Genomic DNA, 21,972 nt, shown 5'->3' on the forward strand with positions numbered 1-21,972 from the left:
AGCTTTATAGTACCTTCATAAAGAGTAAAATAATCCAATGCAATTACCATTTTGGACGTTTCTGCTCAGCGAGGGTGGGGATAGGAAGCAGTGGGGTGGTACTGTTGCTATCCCAGGGAAGTACAGGTGTAGTTGCTATGGCTTTTGGTGGCATGCGTATAACCCCAGCTGTGGAAAATACACCTTGGGGCTAAGGCTTGTATCTTCCTGTGCTGTGCTCTGGGCCTGTATCGGGTCAGGAGATAAGAGTACAGCCGGCATGCCTGCATCTGGCAACCTGTTGGATCCTGACTAGATCCTGACTAGCCCTTAGGCTCCAGGAACCTTTGATTTATATTGCTGATAGAAACATTAACTGTTTCTGAGTTTCCCAATCCTACACCTCCATTCATGGTTTTGTACTATGGCTATTGTTGACAGGAGTAGTAACTTAATACCATGGGGATGCTTCTAGCATGGGGTGATGTAATCAATGTTTTTTTTCCAAGTTTGGTCATTTTTTTTTTAGTAATTCATTGACAAACCATTATTTACTTTTTTTTTTAAAACCACACTTACCTAATGAGTGTTATCCTCCAGTGGGGCCCTGTTGAAGGTAGCTTCAGCGTGGCTTGTTGGTACCAATATTGAACACTACACTGAGCCTGGGTACTTCTGTGCTTGTACAGCCCTCTGCTGCAGTTTGAAACCTGCAAGTTTATGGATGGGAGCGAAGCATTCCCAGAATGCTTTGTCAGCCTGTGAATGTGGTGGTGGTGTGGAGACCTCAGTAAATTCTCCGTATTTCAGTTCCTCACTACCTGCCCATGGGTACTATAAGGTTTCGCTGTGCATCTTTGTGCTGTGGGCTTTGTCTTGGTAAAGAAAAAAAAAGAAAAACAAACAAAACTGGCAAAACCCATGTGTCTCTGCCTGAATGAAATTTTTTGTGCACGCACTACTGCTGGTGATAATTAATTTAAAACTAGGTAAAGATCTCTAAGTGATGGTTGGTAATCTCCTCCTAGGCAGTGGCTATCACTACCTGAAGTCAAGTGTGGAGGAGTCTTCAAATCCAGTAAGAAAACTTTTCATGTGAGAAACTTGATAGCTGATGTCCCTTGTGGTGTTTTTTTTTCCAACTTTACTCGGGCTTGGTGCATGCTTATAAGTGTTTTGAAGTCAAGCCACTTGCAGCAGCTGGAGTAGGAGAAATTTGGGGTGTCTTTCAGAAAGCTCAATATTATATAGTAGCAATACAAATATTAGATGCTCTGTTGGTGAGCTGGTAACCCACCTAACATTTAAAAAAAAAAAGCTAAAAATGTCCTGAGCAATCTGTTGTAGGAGGGTTATAAGACTGAGCTGTAAGGAGATAATGAGGACTAAGTAGCAGTGTTATGTTTCTGTTGTGCTTATTTACAAAGGACACTGCAACAGACTTGGGTTTCCATGTGGATTGGTTTGGCATGAGAAAAGAGCAGATTGGTTTGGTTTGGCTTGCACTTGTTCCTCTGTCCTAGGAGGGTTGAAGTGGCTGAGGAGCTTTCTGACATGCCCTCTCCATGCTTCTAATGCACTTTGCTTTCATCTGGTCCTTAAAATATTTTATAGGCTTTACTCACCAAAACATGGGGTTGGGGGTGTGTGGGTATTTTCCCTTTCCCTGGCAACCTGCTGCTGTCAGGAACTCTGTGTTTAGGGTGGCAGTGGGGTTTTCGGCATAGGCTAAAGTTCGTGCTTGAGTGCGTGCTTAAGTGCTGATTTAAGTAGGTTCAGAAACAAGTACTTCTAAAAGTGCTTCAGTGGAAGTTGCGATGTTCACATGTGTAATACTAACTCCTGCTATTTCACCTGTTCTCATACAGAAAGTGTCATTTTTGAAAGCTCAAAGTTGGCTCTTATTCAGAGGTAGCATCTTCCTGCCAGATTTTGACCTTCTGCACCGATATGTCTGATGAGTGTTGATACTAAAGACAAATGTCGCATGAATTTGCATGTCCTTTTAGGAGAAAAAAAAAAATCTATCTTCTCTATTCCCATTGGCTTATATGAAAACAAAATGGTAGAAAATGTTACCCTTAAATTAGAACAGACAGTTGCAAATTGAAGGAGGATGGCTTGAAAGCTGGGGGTAACTGGTGGACAAGACCTTGTAGTAGAAATGCTCCTAACCGTCATAATGGTAGCGTGAAGTGTGGCATGCTCAAACTCCAAAATTAAAACGGACATATTAGAAGTTCCAGTTGAGGGGGCAAGACTGAATTGTATTTATAAGAGTCATCTTACATCCTATGCACTGAAAATCACCAGGGCGTCCTTTGGGTCTCATGTGAATAAAGATGGGATTTTAGCCTTTGGGTCTTTGAACTTAGCATCTTTCTTATTGGGGGGGGTGTGTGTGTATATATATATTTATTTTACAATGACAACAATGCAGCTGTGCTTTTAAATATAATCCCGAATGTAGCAGGATCTAGCTTTCAGACCTGACTTCAAGACCTTAGAGCTGTTGGATGGCATAAGTAATTCGGAAGCGGTGCACATGGCATCTCTGTGGAGGTTGTGTCATTGTCTCAGTTGGTTTTCCTGCCATTTAATGCAGGTGCCGTATTGGTATCTGTGTTGGAAGAAGTCTCTTGTCTACCCTTAATGCCAGGTGGGAGGGGGGGAAAAGGCGGATCTCGCTGGAAACCGGGCATTACCAGATGCACTCTGAAGCTGAGTGGCTCTCTTGTTCCCCGTGACCGCTGCAAAGATGCCTTTCAAACAGGGAGATGCGGTTAGCTTTCATGGGGCAGCCACGTAATAACTCCTTTAAATTCCCAGGTAGCATACAAACCTCTTTTCTGTTGATGTAATGCTTTTATTTTTCATTTCAGCTATGAAGCCGTACGCTCCAGCTTTCATTCTCCTATGGAGTGCTGTCGGGATAGCGAGGGCTGCCAAAATCGTTGTTGTGCCGCCAATTATGTTTGAAAGCCATCTTTATATTTTCAAGACTCTGGCCTCAGCCTTGCATGACCAAGGTCACCAGACAGTGTTTCTCCTCTCTGAGGGCAGAGAGATTCCTCCATCTAATCACTATAGACTTCAGCGCTACCCAGGGATCTTTAACAGCAGCACCTCAGATGATTTTCTCCAGTCCAAGATGAGGAGTATCTTCTCTGGGAGACTGACAGCCCTTGAACTGTTCGATATCCTGGACCATTATTCCAAGAACTGCGACATGATTGTTGGCAACCGAAACCTCATGCGCGCCCTGAAACAGGAAAAATTTGACCTGCTCCTGGTCGATCCCAATGAGATGTGTGGATTTGTTATAGCTCATCTTTTAGGGGTTAAATATGCCGTCTTCTCCACTGGCCTCTGGTATCCAGCAGAAGTGGGTGCTCCAGCTCCCCTGTCTTATGTTCCAGAATTTAACTCGCTGCTCACAGATCACATGAACCTATTTGAGAGGATTAAAAATACTGTTGTTTATCTTATTTCAAGATTTGGAGTCAGTTTTTTGGTTCTGCCAAAATACGAAAGGATAATGCAGAAACACAAGGTTCTGCCAGAACGGTCTATGTATGACTTGGTTCATGGATCCAGCCTGTGGATGCTTTGTACTGATGTAGCACTGGAGTTTCCGAGACCCACGCTACCCAATGTTGTTTATGTGGGAGGAATCCTAACCAAACCGGCCAGCCCTCTGCCAGAAGTAAGGTTTGCTGAGCTTTACAGTAATTCCTGTGGTATCTAGTTGAGCTCATATGATAAATGACGGTTTTTAAGCTGTGAATTCCAAATGGGATCCAGTGGCTTTTGTTGTTGCTTGGTGAAATAGACCCTTGAAGTCACTGGAAGTAGCTTGGGGTGATGGTGAGGGGAACTAGCAGACGCAAACTTGTCAAAATGAGTCTTTTGTGGTTGCAGGAAGTATTTTGCTTTTCAGTAAGGTGCTTAATGGTATGGTAGAGGAAAAAACAGTGCATGCTTTCTTGGAAACTACATCTGTAGCTTCTAACCAAGTGTGGGCTAACAGGGGAAGAAGGGAGAATGGATGAATACTGCGTATGCTTAAAGAACCCCTTTGATAGGTTATACTATCTAATTTCACGGTAGTAGTGGTTTTATGGAGACTTTGCTTCCTTTGTTTTGATAGGTAAAAATGTCTTTAAAAGTGGGTGTATGTAAGCACAAAGAGACTGGGCTAAGAAATGGAGACGTCGTGAGTTGACATAAATGGCACTACTGCTGCACTCGAATATGAATTTTTACTGTATGCTTACTCGCCATCAGGTACTGAATGTCAGACTGAAATAGTGGTAGTGACTGGATTGATTCCAGAAATCCTGGCTGCACAGATTAATAATTAAGTTTGATTACTTCAGTGTGCCATGTGATCTTTGATACCTGATACCCAAGAATGCCTTGTTCAGCAATACAATAGTGAGTGATGGGCAGAGAGAAATTTCACGGAAAACCATGTCCTTTACGCTTCTATTTATGTATGCATAAACAAATAGAAGCATCCATTAATAATCATCTTCAACTCAAGAACTGAATAAATAGGTAGACCTGCAGTGCTCAACAATTTCCTTCTAAAAGTGTCTTGTTCAGCCTTTGCTTTTTGCGTGAAAACTGCCAGGCTTGCTTTTCACCTGTTTTACCCTGAAAATTGGTAAGGCTCAGGGGTTTTTTTTTGCTGTTTCGTTTTTTTTATTCTTTGCACTGTTGGTACTGTCTTGACTTCACAGTACCTTTTTTTTTACTGACTCAGAAAATATCAGATAATTCTCATCTGGGCTGCAGGATGTGGAGTGGTGAGCCCAATTCCCTCATCTGTTTTTTTTTTTCTTCCCCTGTTCAATGTTAAATGTATCTGAGCTGAATGAGAGGAGGCACTTCAATCGCACTCTGAAAATAGTAGTGATTAGATCCCAGCTTATACTGTTGTCTGTTCTCCAAGGTGTCATCAGAGATGACTGTAACAGTGCTGCTTCTATCTGGTGGTTCTTGTGTGTACATTAATGTGTTCGTGTTTAGAAAGCGTCAGGCTGCACAGATATTCTGAGAAAGCAGACTAAAGGTAACATGTGCTGTCTAAAAGTCCAGCTGTATTCTCTCCAGGAAAAACCTCCTGGCTCGACTGAGTTTCAGCACTTCATTTTCCAAACCGATATTTTCTTTTTCTGTAATAAGAAAAATGTCTTTGTTGACAAATTTGGGCACTACATCAACACTGTCTTTTTTTAGCTCTGTAGATTGGTCTTTAGGGTAAAAAAAAAAAAAATTGTCCTCAAAAGCAGATAGCACTTTCTTTGCTATAAAATAGAGTGGAAGAAAACGAAAGGAGCAGTTTTCTTTCAGTGTTTTGCTATAAGATTGTGTGTATAGATACAGAGATGTATGTTTATACGCACATATATATCTGGAGCCTTTTGAGAATATATTTCTGTGTACTTTCTAAATTTACTCTGGAACCACAGATTTCAACCTGTTACAATCTCTTATGATGCAAGAAGGTGGAACGATAAGTAAAATGTTTAACATAGCCAGACTGACAGTGACCTTGAAATACCTGTAGATAGAGTACATGCTGGCAAATACTTATTACTGTGGGGGGGGGGGAAACCACCATGTAATTATGTGTGAACCGAGACGTTATTTACGTTCTTTTCAGTTTTATTGGGCAATTCATTCTTACAATGTTATAAGTGCAAGATTTGATTGAATGCGAGAGACAAAGTGATTGTGTTCATCTCTTATCATATAATTTGTCCGTGCCTAAACTGTTACGCATAATCCACTGTGGTATGTATTGTAGCTAAATTATTGGGCAATCAGTTTGTTTTTACTGAAGATTTAGATAGAATTCTAACTGTCGCCTTATCCTGGCAGATTAAAGTTGGATAGCTGATGCTGCGACTGCTTTCAGCTGTTGTTGCATCTCTAAGGCAGGAGCCTTTGCTAACTTATTTTCTGCAGCTTTTAGTACCTGGTGCATTAAGGTAAGCCAGAAGCAGAGCTGGTTCACATTTCTGGGCTGGAAATGGTGATGCTGGAAATGGTGATGCTTCAGGAGCTGTCTCGTAAACGGAAGTGATGTTCCTGCCCAGAGATGATCATCAGAGGAGAGGGGTATGTGGCTGGACATAACAGCTTTAGCAGGCAACTTTAAGCTGCTATTACAAGCTATGCAAGTCTCTTACATTCTCCAAAACTGCTTAGAAGTAGCCTAGTCCACTTTTTCTGTTAGGCAAGTGCTAGGGGAAAAAAAAAAAATCTGTGTTTTTTTTCAGGTCCAAAATACCTGCTCAACATACAATACTCAGGCACCTCAGCGGTGGCACTGCTGCCTTGTCTGAAGTGAGAGTTTGTTATTTTTTTGGGGGGGGCAGTGAAAAAGAAAAAAAAGTAGTTTATTTAACCAAATCTGAATTCCTATACATAACTGAAAAGCTCTGTTTTTCTGTTAATAATTAACATAATCAAAAAAGAAAAGGCAGAGAGTAATAATGAAACAATTGAAGAGGAGACAAAGGTCAAGGCCTTTCAAACTGTTACAGGATGGCTGTTCAGTTTTAGGGGATGTGGTTGCTCAGAGTCTGCACCTGTGTTTTTCTTTAACTTTCTTTAAAGAAAAGTTAGAAAAACACAGCTTTAATAGTGTGTAGCATAGGGTGCTGAATATCCATGTCATAATGGTGCATCTGTGAGGGCATGGTTTCCAGAGCTCTTGCTTTCCTCTGTCTCTGTCCCAGTTGCATTAATGACTTTGTTTCGGGGCAGTGGAAGGGTTTGTAAATCCCCCAGTCATCCCCACTTACTGCATGCGGGCAGAGTATTTTTGGTGCAGGTAAATTAGGTTTATTTCAGAGGATGTCAGGATGGAAGCTTTTTCTCCTGCGAACTGAATGTCTGGTAAGAGACATAAGGGTCTGTAGCAGCATTTGGCCTTTAAGTGATGTGCTTTGGGGGAGGGGGGGGGTGTGCTCGGCTCAGGAACCACAGTGGATGTAGCCAAAGTCAAGCTGCCGGTGCCCGCACAGTGCATCCGCAGAGCCTCTGCCGTGCTGGCGGGGTGCTCGGGTAGGGGCAGGCTGCAGTCCCTGCAGGGACCGTATGTTAGCCGTGCATCTTGTGCGTCACCCGTGAAGGGAACTGGCCTTAGCGAGGCGTATCCTGGTAAGATCAGAAACCAGCATAGCCGATCATGCAGTTAGGTCTTGTGGCGTGCATGATTTTTAGCTGCTGCTGAGCTCTACAGCAATTCCGCCTGCAGCACGCAGCACCCGGCTGTGGTACACAAACTGCAAATGTGTCTTCAGGATGCAGCCTGCCCAGATGCCTTGGGAAGCCTTTGCCAGGCTCCCATCCTCCTCTCTTTTTTTTTTTTTGTTTTGCTGTCCCTCTAAGGCAGTGACCTGATGTTGGTCTGCGCTTGGCGCAGTGTCCCTCGGCGTGGTCGCAGTGATCAGCCTGATGAGAAGCGGGAGCCAAGAGCCAGCCAGGAGAGCAGTGGGTCCTTTGGAGGTCACCGCTCTGCCTGGCTCCCTGCAGCACCTTGCGGCATGGCACGGGCAGCTGGGAGTTTTCTTCTCGGCGTAGCGGGGTTAGTCTTGCCCTTTACAGAGAGGCAATATGTCAGTGACTAAAATTACCGAGGATGGCTCCTCTGATCCTTGCTGCAGGTGGATGAAGCTGAGCATAACTTGTGTCACTGTGCTTCATCATGGTGGTCACTGCTTTGCCAAGCTCAGCATCGGCAATAGGCACTGCACAGTTAGGAGTTGTCTTCTGTGGTAGCTAGCCTGCTGTTTTCAGTGTGTGGATTTAGAAGATGCTTCTTGCATAGTGTGCTGTGTGAAAGACAAGGAGATGGTTAATGGTGCTGTTGAAAGACAAGGAGATGGTTAATGTGGCTGCACTCATTACCCATAAGTGAATAAAATCTTGCATGCGTGTGAGAGAGAGTCCAGGGTTTGTATAGTTAATTCCAAAAAGAGTATGTTCTGAATTGCATAGAGGACAGTGCAAGCAGAATTAGCCTTAAAAGAGGAAAAGCTAGAGACAGATTGAATATCAAGTCTTTAAGGTCATTGCTGACTTAAACTATGAAGTGTGTGGTGTTAGCTGGCAGTATTTTCCAGATAACTGGCAGTCTGTTAGGAAAGTAAAAGGCTTCTCTGCCTCTCTTGTATTAATCTTCTCCAGAGGGATCTTGCGAAGCTGAATGAAGCTGGCTTTTTAAAGTAACACACGCTTTAAGGAACAATGGGGAAACCTCTGCTATGGCATTTATATCTTGTGACTAGGTTGATAGGTAGGTAGGTATTAATCAGCCTGATAAGATACGTCCTTGAATCAGGGTAGAAATGTGACGGGTGCCACAAGCAGCTGCCTTGTGAAATACCTGGTCCCTGGCGAGGAGAGGGCAGAGGGCACTGGAAATGAGCAGGCGTCTTCCCTGCAAGAAAAGCAGCTGAACGGTTTCAAAAAGACTCCTTTCCATCAACGAGTCAGTGATAAGGTGTGTTTGGACATGGATTGGATCCTGCAGTGTGGACACAGTTCTACTTGAGAGAATCTGTGTCGCTTTTAGGAAAAAAAAATAGTATATTGCAGACTAAAATGATGCAACCCTGTAGTTTTTAAGTTGAGCTGCTTCTTTTTCACATCTACGCAGTTTCTGAAGTTTCATAAATATTTCTGTGTAACGCAGTGCTTTTTTTCAATGTTGATCTTGAGGTGGCACTCCAGACTGAATGCCATTTGTCCTTGACAGGGAAAGAGAAACAAATGACAATTCGTTTTTATTTTTTTAATTCTTCTTTACCTGAGTAAACTAAACTTATGCTACAAAGAGGGTGTTCACGTTTCAGAAGTAGAAGCTGTCCTTTCAGCCCTAGCTGTCAACAAATAGTAATTACAGTAACCTACTCACTCCTCCCTGTGGATCTCTTATCTGATCTTGTTGTTATACAGATCTAGATCAAGGTAACAAATTGGTGGCTTTGAAAATCTTCTCTAAAAAGTTGAGGTTTTTTCCGAGTCTTGCTGACAGTGGTATGTTTACTAGGCATGTTTTAGCTGATCTTTATTATCTTTTAAATTACGTAGAGCAATAAAGAGACGTTTTATTCTAAGGAGTAAAGGATTCTAAAGATCAGATTTTCCTCCTCCATTCAAATTCTGGGACAGCGTCTATAAGCTCTTGCAGACTGTAGCAGTAGATTTTTGTACGTGGTACAGCACTGTCACTTTTTTTTTAAAGTCTGGGGCATAGCTCTTAAAGAGCTACTTTTGTCTGTAAATTTCTGGTGATGTAAAGCAATTCTAGAGCTGTTTTAAAATGTGTGTGGTTGTCACCTGGGGAGGCAAAAAGTCTTTTGAGGGTGATAGAGAATATGGGGCACTCTGTAAATTCGGTGCTGAACCACGTGATCATGGATTTTGGCTCTGAAATATATTTCCACATAAAGCTTCTTCCCCCCCCGACAATTGATCTTTTGCTACGCAAGAGCCTGAGCTATTCAGGTACCTGCAGTCATAAAACTGCTGTTGTTTCCACTCTCAGATATGCCGGTACGGCTAGGTTGATGAACTATGTCTATTCCTCTATTCTACTGCGTTTTAAATTTGGGAAGATACATTATTCAGCACCTACCTGTATAGTGTAAGAGACTGGGCAAAGGATGCAGGGCTGATCTCAGAAATCGGTTAAGTAGCTCCAGTAAAACGTGGTTGGGAAGGTGGACCCTCCAAGTACGTGTGCCAAATATAAGGTGGTGTCCAGTGATCTGATGAACAAATACCAAAGTTCTTCAGCAAGCCTGTGCTGTCCATCAAAAAGCAAGTGTTTACTTGGTTCAGGGATAGTAGTACAAAGTGGTTATTTCTCCAGTTGAGATGGTTGTGTGTATCGGGAATGGGAAATGTGAGGTTCAGACCTCGGGTGTTGCATGGGTCAAATCATTGAAGTTATTTTACTATGTTTCTTTATTTACAGAAAATCAAACAGGTTAACATAACTGACTATTATAAACAGGTTTTCTGTTTTAAAATATCGTAATTCATAGCTTTTGTACTGAAATGCACAAATCAACAAGATTTGTTTACTTGGGTAATGTGCAGTGCTTTCAAGTGTCTCTTTCGAGTTCTGAAGACTGACCTGCATGTAGGACAAATAACGAGCTAGTGTTTTTCCATGGCTGCTTCTCTAGCAGACTGTAGGATAATTTCTAACATTTTGCAGAGAAACAGAAGATAGGAACTTATTTCCAAAGGCATACTTTTTTCCTCTCTAGTATTTGGAACGTGCTTGAGTTTGAACCCCATGTTTGTATAGTTTGGGACATTGGCACATAGACAAAGCTGGCATTTAAGAGCAGCAAGCCTAATTATTAATATTACTGATTTATAAAAAAACAATCTTTGTAATCAAGCCAACTTCTCTTTTCGTGTGTCCTAGTTGCTTAAAGGTTATTCAGGTGAAGTGGATAACTGGTGTTTGGCTAATAACCTGCTTGGGCATTAATATATGCTGCGGCTGGGTTAGTGTTAGCCAGCACCCCTTGTTTGGGGTGGCGAGGTGTCTGTGGCAGGGCTCTCCAGGAGAGGATGGAGGCTTCTGAGGAAGAACCAAACACGATGGATGGGGAGGAGAAGGGACGGTCCCATGCCTGGCTCCCTGCCCTGGTGTTAGTGGCTGAGAGCAGGTGGAACGTAACCTCTCCTGTGGTGTGGCTTCAAGCACCTCTTACCTGACCTTCACAAGAGTGCTGGGAAAATCAGGAATGTATCTTCAGCTTCTCTGCCTAAAAAAGCATCTGTCTTCCAATAATGCTGTTCTCGTTAAAAGCTTGCCTTCCAGAGAATCATACCTCCAGGGAGTCAGTTCATCTTTGGCTGAAACCTGGCGTACAGTAATTTTTTTTTTCAATGCTCCCCGTAAGAGGGGGAAACCAGGGAATTGCTCACTGAATGCTGCTGCAAGTGCTTGGTCGGCCTTCATGCTTTTCGCACAAAGGTGGAGGGGGAGACAAACACACATGTAGATGGGGCTCTCCTAAGAGTTTGTGAGTGCGATCCTGGTCCCCCGAACTAAGTGTAGGAGCAGAAGAGGAGAGTGGGGAGGTCTTATTGAAGGATTTGACATCTTAATACTTAAACACAGGCTCGGAAGCCAGCTGGTCCTAAGCTTATTAAAGAAGGGGTGATGACTCATGGCCTGTTTAAAATATGTAAATATTATATAAACATATGTAAATATTATGTGTGTATATCTCTGTGTGTATACAGACACACAAATACATGTGTGGGTGTGTGTTTATATGTATTTAAACATTAAAGAAAGGGAGAAGGGAGGAGGTAACCTCCAGGGAGAAAGAGAAGCTATTTCATCTGAAAAGGAAATGAAGAACTTGCCATTATTAAATCCAAGCTGCAGGTGAGAATTATATCTCCCACCATCCACAGAGCACAGGTGTCATACTGGAACAATGAAACACTAAATTTCTCACCTAAACTAGCTTATGTGGATTTATGGATGGGGCTATATGTCAGTATCTGTAATGTGGAGGTCTGGATTTTAAATTCAGCTGCTTTTCAATTTGCTTCTTACTGTAATCACTGCAACTTAATTTGACCCATTGCTCTGTAAACGGAGTAAGTAAAAACAGTTTTGATACTTAACACTGTCTTTTTTTAACTGTTACTTGTGCAGCTTTTCTACTACACATGCAGCTACTGAAACTGTAGGAGGATTGGCAAAACCTTAGCTTGCATTTATGTTTAATAATCACAAACTTTTCTGCGTATGCCTGAAAGTTATGTGATGGGGCTTTCTGCTTAGGCATGAATGCTTTTTTTTATTATTTTATTTTTTAGCAGAATATTTCCTCTGGGGTAACGTCAACAAGGCTTTTAATCTGAATCTTGGATTCGAGTCTGCCTCTGCTGCACCCGCTACTCTATGCGGTGATTTTAATCACCTCTCTTGAAGGGCAAGCTTCTTATTTTTGCCTACCTTCCATTCATTTGAAAGGCAAGGTTGCTTTCCCAGGGTGCTTGCCAAAGGTCCAGTGAGTAATGGATTTTTGACGGAGAACGTTGCATCAGGGAAGTACTTGCGCGGCAGTTTTCTGGTTGACCTCTAGTTTTAGGTAGACCATGTTCTGGGAGGCTTCATTGGATACGCCTGTAACTCTAGAGAGGGCTGAGACACGGGAGGGAAAGACAAAGGCTTGCGGTACTGTATTTCTTGCCTGCACTTTTGAGTCTGAATTTCATTTCTTTTTAAAGTTAATTGGATTTAAACATTTTGTCGGTGTTGGATGTTAAATGGGAAAAGGCAATAGAGGTCAGGGACAAGAAAATGCAACATTTTAGACATTGAAAAACTTTATAAGGCTTTAGAGACTTTTTCCCCTCCCCAATGCATTTTGATAAGCCAAATATGCGGTATATATACCAAATAATTAGTGAGGAACATAAAAGGAAAAAGTCTGAGTTTCAACAGGCCTGAATCTGTGTCTAACGTTATTGAGGAAGCACTTTATCAACAGCTTTGTTAGGTTGGTATGTGATGGTAGTGCTTGGGGTCCCAATGGAAAAGGGTTCAGATCCTAGAGTTCGTTTGCCAACTGAGAGTGTTATCACAGCTTTAACCAGCAAGAAAATAGCGGAATTTAGCCATAATCTGAGTATGCTTTTTTGATGTCTACGAAGCATTGTTTTTGGAATTATCTTACTCTATGCTAATATGAAAAAATGTGAATATTAACTGTGTGGACTGTGTGTATAGTAGGTGCTGTTAATAGAATGAGATTTAGCAGCATCTTAATAGTACATAATGCAGGTCAGCCAACATCAGTATATCTAGGGAAGACCAGATATAAACTTACTGATACTTTACAAATACCCTACCTTTTTCTGTTTAATTTTTACAAGTTTGACTTCAGACAGCAGGATAAATGGAGAGTAGAGGGGAGAGACCAGAAAAAAAAAAAGTAGTTACAAGGGCGCAACAGAGGAGGCTGGTGGCTGACAGCAAGTTGTACCCGAGGAAAGGAGACAATTAACTTGCAATTAATCCAGAGGGAAATGGTGGGGTGGGGAAGGATCTTGTCCTGGTTGGGAGCAGCGTGGCTGCTGTTAACTGAACTGGCTGAGTCCGATGATATGAAAAGGAGCAAACCCTGGTACAATGGGACAAACACGTTTGCCTTGTGGCCATGGCTTCTTAAAAGGCAGGAATTTAGTGGAAAAATAACCTTCAGAGTGTGACACGTGTGCCAGCTGATGCGGGGACGTTTGGCTGAGGCAGCAGAAAGCAGCTGGATGTGTCGAGCCAGGGAGGTGCCAGCCGTCCTCTGCTCGGTGCGGTCGGCTGCTGTCCTGTGTCCTTTGCTTGTCACAGCAAACAAAAAAACCCAACTATTTTCTAAACTGATTTACAAATTCATGGCAAGTAAATACAAACAGTGTACTTTGCTGAAAGCGGTGGCGTTTCTCTGGGTTTGCTGTAGACTGAGGTATTATTTTTACATAACTTTCAGATCAGATGATAGGACTCCATTTGTTCAGTGATATTAAAGGTCATATAACAGCATCTGTATGACCTTTAACTGCCTGTGCTGAAATGTTGTTTTTTCAGTAAAATTAGAAATGAAGTTTAAAAATGTATTAGTACAGCACTTAAATATTTCACTTGAGAGAAGCACTATTTGGAAGATGACAGAAAAATTAGGACACAAATAAAAACGGTCTGTGTACCTTTCTGTTTACTTATCAGTGAGTATCTCCTTTCTGAAGATCACTTCATGTGGCTTCTTCTTTATTTATTTTGAAATAGATCTGGTTTTGTCTCCTCTAAGCAGCATTTTGTCGTAGAAGTTGCATAGTATGCCTGTGCTCTCAACTGGGGAATGGTGGTTTGCAACCATATTCAAAGAACAGGCATTTGTGCTATTACACACTTGAATCGAGCAGCTGAACAGGGAAAGCTTCGGATATTAAACCCGGTTATGTTTGTATTTGTGTACTTTGTTTATGTGAAACAAAGCTCAGTATTAGGCACCACTGGTTACTGCCAGCTGGGTCCTCACTCTATAGTCACAGCTGTGCATTTAGCATCTAAGCCTGCTAAGAATAGCTAATTAGAAAAATCAAACCGAACAAAGCTCACATAGTAGGGTTGGCACAATAGCATTTCTGTCTGAGAATTGTCAAAAGATTTATTTTATTTTTATTCCTCCCCCTGCCCGCTTCGTGCCTATAGTACAGCATAGATCAATAAGTGCTTATTCTCCCGGTGCAAGCCCAGAGAGAACCTCAGTAAAAGACCAGTAGATGCTCAAAAACCTTCACTCTTCAGTAATGTAGTGGCAACAGAAATGGTTACTCATAGGCAACCAAACTTTTTTCTGATCACTTAACTCAAGTGAAAATGGTAATTAACTAATGTATGTGTCAGGTGATGTTTTGTTGGGGATGTATATAAAGTTATAATGGGATGAATACCAAAATTCTGGTCCAAAACCTAGCTCACAATTCAGTTCAGGAACTGAACGTGTGCTATAGTAGACTTCACAGGTTTCTGGCTTTCACACGGGGTAATGTCATCCGCAGTCATGCTGTGCTTGGTGAGGAGATGAGGGTGGGCAAGAAGATGGTGATGTGTCCAGCTGTAGGGGCTCAGATTTGTCTGAGCTGAGGTTGAGCTTCCGCACTGACTGTTGAGAAGACAGCCTCCCTCACTCAAGTCATTTTTATGAATACCTCTCCAATCCCAGGCTTTTGTTATGTGTCTTAAAATTGCTGGAAAATTATGGTGTGCATCTCTGTATCCAGCTTAATACTTCATTAATGTCAGCTTGCTTTGTGTGAATGTAAAAACAATAGTTACATTTTTAATGCTGCTTCTACTACTAGTTATGTGAGTGCCTGATCTAAGTTGTTTTTTTTTTTTTCAGAAATTCTATCAAAAATTTTACTTTCATGTTCATCAAGGTTTGGGGGTTACAGTTGAGGTTTAATTCCTAGTTTGGAAGAGCTGCTGGTCAGTTTGTCAAGTTGGCAGGGTAGCCTCAGCAAAGCAGTGTTGTCTGCTGGTTATGCTAGGACTTCAAGTAATTGAGGCAAGAGTTCGTCTTTCTACACAACAAAACCTGAGAATATGTATATTTGAGGGGGAAAAAAGCAATCGGGTGCTCTGTTACAGTCACTGAAAGAGAGAACCATTTAAAGAAGTGCTTGTCTTCATATGTGAAGCTCAAAATAACTGCAGAAGTTAAGGGTGTTTCCTTCTCAATTTTGTGTTCAGTTAAGTTTGAAGAAGGGTGTGAAGAATGCTCAATAATGCAGCTTGTCATGTAGTAACCCCCCCTCTTCAAACCTTTACTGTAGGTTTAGACCTCAAAAGTTGTAATTTTGAATATTAAGTATCCTTAATAAAAAAAAAAAACCCTGCACTGAATTTACAGTGAACTTGAACATCATTTAAACTGGGCAAAAGGAGATCACTTTCCTGCTGTGAGCGATTTGCTGTAAAATGCTGCCCGAACAGGGAAAGCTGCTTTTAATGAAGGCGGCTCTAATGACTCATCCTGACTCAGTGCATTTTCATATGGTGTGTAATTAGATCAGGAAGACAGAATGCGCTGGAGGTCAAAAGTGTAAGTGGGTTTAAGAAAAAGCAAGGGGTGAATTTCTAGGGGATGAGCCTAAGTGACGGTGAAACTCTTGTAGCGTACAGTGTTGGAGTGGTGGTTTCACTGAGACTGGTACTTGGGGTGTTAGGGCTAGTATGGCCTTAATGAGTGGAAAGGTAGGAAGGTGAGTAAAGGCTATACTGGCTAGATATGCTGAAACTGTAGGCGAACAAAATTGTCCTCTGGCGTCAGTGTGCTTTCTGCCACGGTTTGGGTTTTGCGAGAGCTGCTCAAAGCTTGTATTTTGCACTGCTCATCCTGCATCACAGCCGCCGCGGTGCGCTTCCTAAAGTACGCATTAGGAATGTATATGCACGAATTAAGTGATGTACATAGCCATAGTAATAATGTTGATGAAGTATTTAGTCTCTTTCATGTGCCAAGGTCATAGCCTGCTTTTTAACTACTGTGCGTATCACTTTTATACCTTGTGTGCTGTGTAAAGAACAGGGAAAGTACAAGAAAATACTCAGCCTTTGTGCCGTGGACCAGCTAATTGTACCAGGATGGACGTTCAGGTCTATCTTGCAACCAAAGACCTGTGAATGCCACTCATTTGGATTCAGTTTCACTAGATCTTCAGTTTAGAAACTCTGTACTAAAGTCAGGAGAAATAATTACAAGACGTTAAAGGAACCTGAGAATAATGGACTCTTCCAGGTCACAAACTTGGGGAGCATTACAAGGAGGCAGTGTAAGTCCCACATTCTTAACTTTTTTAATTTTTTTTTTACCCAATTCTTACATTTTTAGCAATGCTTAGTGAACCCATTTACTTAAGGCTGTGTTATGCTAGGAATGACACAGATGTGTGCAAGTCTGTAGTTCACTTTCTGCAGCCCATGCATGGTAGTGATCTCCAGCAGCCCTCTGGGGAAGCAGATTGGAAAGGGGCTGCAGATCAGAAGGCAGGCAAGTGATTCCTCTTACTACCAGTGTGATGGAAAGCTTAAGTAAAATCAGGACTAACTGGGGCGGGGGTGGTGGTGGGGAGAACTTTTTGGTTGATGTCAAAATACAACAAGCTGAGTTGAAGCTTTTCTGGATGTTCTTGAGGTTGGCACAGGACAGTTTTGACCCTGACTGTGAGGAAAACATAATTGTATTCTTTCTAATTTAGCATCCTAAAAGAAACCCCGAAGACAACTTCAGGTCTCTTTTTTGCTTCTGATGTGGGTTGGCCTGGCATCATCCAGCTCTGGTCTGGAAGCCCACGGTAGCCATGTAGGCTGTTGTTCTGTCTGAGCCAGGTCCCTGCCTTCTGCACTTGTGTTAATGATGTTGTATCTCTCGGATCAGAGTTGATTTACACCTGACCAACTCGGAGAATGGCAAACCTCATTTCTTTTATCTCTTCCTTGTGTGAACCTGTCTGTAGGGGAAGCATGCCTGATTTCTGAAATGTAATTAAAATCTTTGTGTGCAAAGTTCTGTTGCTTGGATCCCAGTTCGAGGGCTTATGAGTGTGGATTTGTGTGATTCCACGCTTAAAAAGTGGGTCAGGAGAGGGAGCGCTTAGATAATAAGCTTCAGTTTATACAAAATAAAACAGTTTGTATTCCGTTTATTTTTATTTTTTTGTGTAATCCCATTTAATATGGTAGACAAATTCCATCTTTTGAGCCTGATGGCAGGATCTTGTCTTGCCTGTCAAGACCTAAGTTTGCCTTTGTACACGTTGTGTTCTGCTGAAGCAGTGGAATTACCTTCAAAGGGATGGGTTAGAAAGGTTTGGCTATGAATTCAGCCATAGTAATGTGAAGCAGGTTGCTTTGCTATTGCACAACGATGAAATGCAAAAGCCTGTTTGTAGGGTGACTAATTCCATGGTACCTAGTAAATTTCCTTTCTTTTTTTTCCCCTATGTAAAATTCTAAGTACATAGTAGCTCTTTGTTATTATACAAGGGTATTCTTGAATGGTATCTTAGAAATTCCATTCTAAGGAAGTATTTTATACCTCCGCTGTTTATGAATAGTGATGTTTAATTCTTACTGTGTGGGTACATCGGAGTTGTGAAGTCCCACAGAATTTCTAATTAAGCAGAGCAGTCTTGCCAGGAGTCCTTTGTTCATCGTCCTGCCGACTTTACTTAGATTCCCGCTCATCAACATGGACCATGTTTGAGCTTGGAGGAGATGATGCTTGAATAGAATCATAGAATCATAGAATCATAGAATCATAGAATCATAGAATCATAGAATCATAGAATCATAGAATCATAGAATCATAGAATCATAGAATCATAGAATCATAGAATCATAGAATCATAGAATCATAGAATCGGAAGGGACCTCTGGAGATCATCTAGTCCAACCCCCCTAGCAGGGTCACCTAGAGCAGGTTACACAGGAACACGTCCAGGCGGGTTTGGAATGTCTCCAGAGTTAGAGACTCCACCACCTCTCTGGGCAGCCTGTGCCAGTGCTCTGCCACCCTCAGGGTAAAGAAGTTCCTCCTCATGTTTAGGTGGAACTTCCTATGTTCAAGTTTGTGCCCATTGCCTCTTGTCCTGTCCCCGGGCACCACTGAAAAGAGCCTGGCCCCATCCTCCTGACACCCACCCTTTAAGTATTTATAAGTGTTGATAAGGTCACCCCTCAGCCGTCTTTTTTCCAGACTGAAGAGACCCAAATCCCTCAGCCTTTCCTCATAAGAGAGGTGTTCCAGTCCCCTGATCATCTTTGTAGCTCTCTGCTGCACCCTTTCCAGCAGTTCCCTGTCCTTCTTGAACTGGGGAGCCCAGAACTGGACACAGTACTCCAGGTGTGGCCTCACCAAGGCAGAGTAGAGGGGGAGGATGACCTCCCTCGACCTGCTCACCACGCTCTTCTTGATGCTCCCCAGGATGCCATTGGCCTTCTTGGCCACAAGGGCACATTGCTGACTCATGGTCATCCTGTTGTCCATCAGGACTCCCAGGTCTCTTTCCACAGAGCTGCTCTCCAGCAGGTCAGCACCCAACCTGTACTGGTGCATGGGGTAGTTCCTCCCCAGGTGCAGCACCCTACACTTGCCCTTGTTGAACTTCATAAGGTTCCTCTTTGCCCAACTCTCCAGCCTGTCCAGGTCTCTCTGTATGGTGGCACAGCCTTCCGGTGTGTCAGCCACCCCACCCAGCTTTGTGTCATTGGCAAACTTGCTGAGGGTGCACTCTATCCCCTCATCCAGGTCATTGATGAATATATTGAACAGGACTGGACCCAGTACTGACCCCTGGGGAACACCACTTGTCACCGGTCTCCAACTAGACTCTGTGCCCCTAATCACAACCCTCTGAGCTCTATCTTTCAACCAGTTTTCTATCCACCCCACTGTCCATTCATCTAACCCACGCTTCCTAAGCTTCCCTATGAGGATGCTGTGGGAGACCGTGTCAAACGCCTTGCTTAAGTCAAGGTAGACCACATCTACCGCCCTCCCCTCATCTGTCCATCTAGTCATGCCATCTTTTTTTTTTTCTGATAGCCTTCTACGATGGCATGAAATATCAGTCATCTCTTCTGAACCCCTCTTCTCTCCAGGGCTGTATCCCACGGGATTCTTCCAAGCAGGTCTCTGCAGAGGATAGATTCAGTTCTCGTGAAGTTCAGGAGATGCCACTGTTGTCTTCCTTGTCCTCTTGGTATCCTGAACTTCTCTATCTCCTGGTCACTGCAGCCAAGGCCGCCCCTGAGCTTTGTATCCTAGACAAGGTCTTCCTTGTTTGTATGTATGAGGTCTAACAGAGTGTCTCCCCTTGTTGGCTTCTTGAGCACCTGTGTCATGGAGATGTCATCAAGGTGGCATTCCAGAAATCTCCAGGTTTCTGCCCCTCCAGCAGGTATGAGGGTGGGTGGGTGCCCTGTGAAGACCAGAGCCTGTGAATGTTGGGCTTCTTCCAGGTGCCAGAAGAAAACCACCTTGTCACAGGTGATGCGAGCTCTCAGAATATAACTTGATCAAATGTCACAAATGGGCAGAGAGCTGTCGTTTACAGCATGGCAATTGATTGCTTTTCAGAATGGTTTGTCCTAGAGCACGCAAAAGGTTATTTTTCTATTTAGCTTTAAACAACAGGTAGGAAATAGTTTAAGATGTAACTAGTTGAACCACTAAGTAAAAGTGACTCTAATATAATTACATTTGCAGCATGCCTTAGGTCCTTAAGTAAAATTCAAGGACAATCTTTAAATAAATCACATAACCACTTGGAAACTTCTATGTCAGAAGTTCAGCCTATAATAAATGATTCAGCTTCGAGGCGGGTCGCAGGCACTTCCCCTCATTTCCCTTTCCCCCTTGTTCCCATACAGATGGGGGGAGGACAGGGAGAGAAGGAAAAGAAAGTGCACGGGGAAAAAGGATGAAGACAAATGAAAACGTGTGGATTGTACAGAAGATGGAAGTCCCTTTTTCACTGCATAGCAGAAATGAGCGTACAACCCCCGGTGTAATGGGCGGGTTTTCATTACGCCTGCTGGTTTTTGTGGTAGCTTTTGTGGTTTTGTGCCGAAGTGCGATAGCACAGCATTACTCTATTATTGTCTGGCCCGCTGTTTATTACCAGGACAAGAGGTGCGTTGTGGATATGGCTCTTAATTTTCCTTTTGCTTATTTCCTATTGAGCAGGTTTGTGCTTAAATTTGGTGAGACCAGAATTAAACCGTATCCTGGGAAATATAAGTTATTCCTTGGCACTGACAGATCTATATGTGAGTGGTACAATTTATTTTTTTTTTAGTTTCCACTGCCAACAGTTGAGTTGGAAATAATTAGAGTAATATCAGAGTAATTACAGGAGGAGGATGAGCTTAAGGATGTGAAGGCCTTTGTTGCACTTGTGAATGTTTAATAAAATACTGGTAACTCGCTGTGGAAGAGGCACACAGTTAGGTCTAAGATACAGTGTGTATATATAGGCCCAAGAAATAGGGACATCCACCCTGTACTTGCCATACAGGTGCAATATTATTCCTGGCTCCTTGAAATACTGGAGCAGTAGAAACTGAAGGTGTTTTTTTGAAGCTCTGGCTTCTTTTGAAGTCCTCTCACTTTCTTTAAGGCTAGAAATCACACAGTTAAGTCCCAAACTTCACTCGTGTATTTCCTGTGCTGTACTTCCAGGCTGGTGCTACGAGATAGATCTATTTATATTTTGGTGAGTTAAAATGTAACGTGTTAACTTGTGAATGTGTGTCAACTGATTAGTTAGGAAAGGACAAATCGTCTTACGAAACTGGTTGTTAATACAGAAGCTAAGCCAAACCCAGAAGAATTTTGCTGTTCACAGCCTGTACCATGGATTCTGAATCATTGAGTCGTTGTACTCGGTGACTTCTAAAATGCTTATGACTTTGGAAACTTGGCTCGTGAAGTAACAGAGGGACCAACAACTGTTCTTCCTAAGCGATGTTTATTTAATCTGTTTCTGCCACTTACCTATGCTTTTACAGTGCTCAGTGTCGATTTTTCCTTTAACAGGATCTCCAAACATGGGTGAATGGTGCTAACGAAAATGGCTTTGTCCTCGTCTCGTTTGGAGCTGGAGTGAAGTACCTGTCAGAAGATATAGCAAATAAGTTAGCACATGCTCTGGCGAGGCTGCCTCAGAGAGTTATTTGGAGGTAAGTGCAACGATAGATGTACTCGTGGTGATTTGAAGCACGCTCATTTCCTATTGTGCCATCTTCATCTAGAGTTGCAGAAGCTGAAACTGAGACGGTCTGGGTGGCACGGAGGACCTGGCTCTTTTGAAAGATGCTCTCTGTGGAAATGTCACAGTCCCCTGGTAATAAGGAGGAACAATGATTCTTTTGTGGTAGAATAAGGCATAGGTTATACTCCTATGCTGAGTTTATATCCTAGAAGCATTGGGGACAGAGAAAAGAGTCGTGAGGTTATAACACTGGTGACATACTGTCATCATTTCTGATAAAGCAAGCCACCCTGGGGAGTAAGAGTGACATCCTGCTGATTTAATCCTAGGGTTTCTTTCTTCTTTATTCTTTTTTAGCTTTCTTCTTTTTCCTCTCTTTTTCCTCTCTTTTTTTCTCTTTCCTCTCTTTTTTGGATGACTCCTCTTTTAGCTGTAAACATAGACTTTTGTAATTGGTCTTTTGTTCTATCTTTTTGTTCTATCAGTTTGTACTTTGAGCCTGTATTTTATGAGCTAACCTTTTTCCAGCAACCTCAGGTGAGCAAAACATTGCTATTGGATTTCGGGCAGTTGAGCAAGTAAGAAAAAAACCAAAACCCCTTGTCTCGGTCTGATCCCAAACTTTTCATCAATAGCTTCTTGCCTCAGAAA

General features: G+C 42.5%; 1 protein-coding gene across 5 annotated transcripts in view; it reads left to right on the forward strand.

Moving 5' to 3' along the window:
• The window catches only part of UGT8 (UDP glycosyltransferase 8), a 45,868-nt gene that overhangs the window by 15,508 nt on the left and 8,388 nt on the right, over window positions 1-21,972 (forward strand). For all 5 annotated transcript variants that reach the window (XM_054203643.1, XM_054203641.1, XM_054203644.1 and 2 more), the window contains exons 2-3: window positions 2,862-3,685; window positions 21,147-21,289. In XM_054203643.1, the coding sequence (XP_054059618.1) occupies window positions 2,864-3,685; window positions 21,147-21,289 (965 nt within the window). In that variant the 5' untranslated portion in view covers window positions 2,862-2,863. The remainder of the gene's footprint in view (window positions 1-2,861; window positions 3,686-21,146; window positions 21,290-21,972) is intronic.

Source organism: Rissa tridactyla, chromosome 5 (genome assembly GCF_028500815.1).
Source record: "Rissa tridactyla isolate bRisTri1 chromosome 5, bRisTri1.patW.cur.20221130, whole genome shotgun sequence".
NCBI classification, from domain to species: domain Eukaryota; kingdom Metazoa; phylum Chordata; class Aves; order Charadriiformes; family Laridae; genus Rissa; species Rissa tridactyla.